The sequence below is a fragment of the Garra rufa genome, chromosome 22, assembly GCF_049309525.1.
Source record: "Garra rufa chromosome 22, GarRuf1.0, whole genome shotgun sequence".
NCBI lineage: Eukaryota > Metazoa > Chordata > Actinopteri > Cypriniformes > Cyprinidae > Garra > Garra rufa.
The window spans coordinates 40,216,177-40,216,982 of NC_133382.1; the positions used below are offsets into that span (position 1 = coordinate 40,216,177).

The window sequence follows — 806 nt, forward strand, 5'->3', positions numbered from 1 at the left end:
CATGCTTTTGTTCTAAAAACACAGTTTAGTCCTTCAGTTTAAAGTCCATCTCATAGTGATTCTTTCTGTAGTGCATCTCAATTATTTTTTGTGTAAATATAAAAATCAGCGAAGCATTCTAACGTTACATCTGACAGATAAAGCCTCAAACAGCTGAAGACAAATATAGAAACCCACACAGTTATTAATAGCAGGAGTATTATTACATCTAATCGAACACTGTCATGCTATGTTATATTATATAAAGATCACTAATATGAACTTGCCTAATGGACTGCAGTATTATCGATCAGTTTCTGATCGGAATGACGTCACGCCATTCATTTAACGTTAGCCGATCAAAAAGCGTTAAAGTATAAACAAACACACTAGAAGCTGTACAATAAAGCAGACTATTGATCTAGAGCTGTAAATCCTCACATTCAGACATGCGACGCGGTCTCACCGTCTCCATTCAGCGGGTTGATGACTTTATGAATGTATGAAGTGTGAGTGTTTATGTTCTGTCAGGCGAGTTCGCCGCTGCCGGATTCCGCGCTCAACTGCTGCAAAAACTCCTGGCGAGATTACTTTACGGCAGAATGAGCTGTGAAAACTTTCAGTACTGAAGTGTTTTGAGCCACAAGGTTTGATTTTTATCCACAGCTTTGGAGTTTTCATTGGTGTAGCGTGTTGAGAATAGTTTTAATCAAAGATAAATACGATTTTACGTTTGCGTGTAAGTCAGAACATCGACATATATAAATATATGTGGATAAAAATATAAATATATGTCTATGAGTCAGAAAACGGCTGCTTATACTTAC

General features: G+C 37.0%; 1 protein-coding gene across 3 annotated transcripts in view; it reads right to left on the reverse strand.

Annotated features, from left to right (window-relative positions):
- The window catches only part of lrrc20 (leucine rich repeat containing 20), a 15,439-nt gene extending 14,874 nt beyond the window's left edge, over positions 1–565 (reverse strand). Inside the window, exon 1 of one of the 3 annotated variants that reach the window (XM_073828011.1) lies at positions 446–565. In XM_073828011.1, the coding sequence (XP_073684112.1) occupies positions 446–454 (9 nt within the window). In that variant the 5' untranslated portion in view covers positions 455–565. Of the gene's footprint in view, positions 1–420 lie in introns of all 3 variants that reach the window. The other 2 variants (XM_073828013.1, XM_073828012.1) reach the window with 2 other exon arrangements.
- Positions 566–806: the final 241 nt, after the last annotated feature.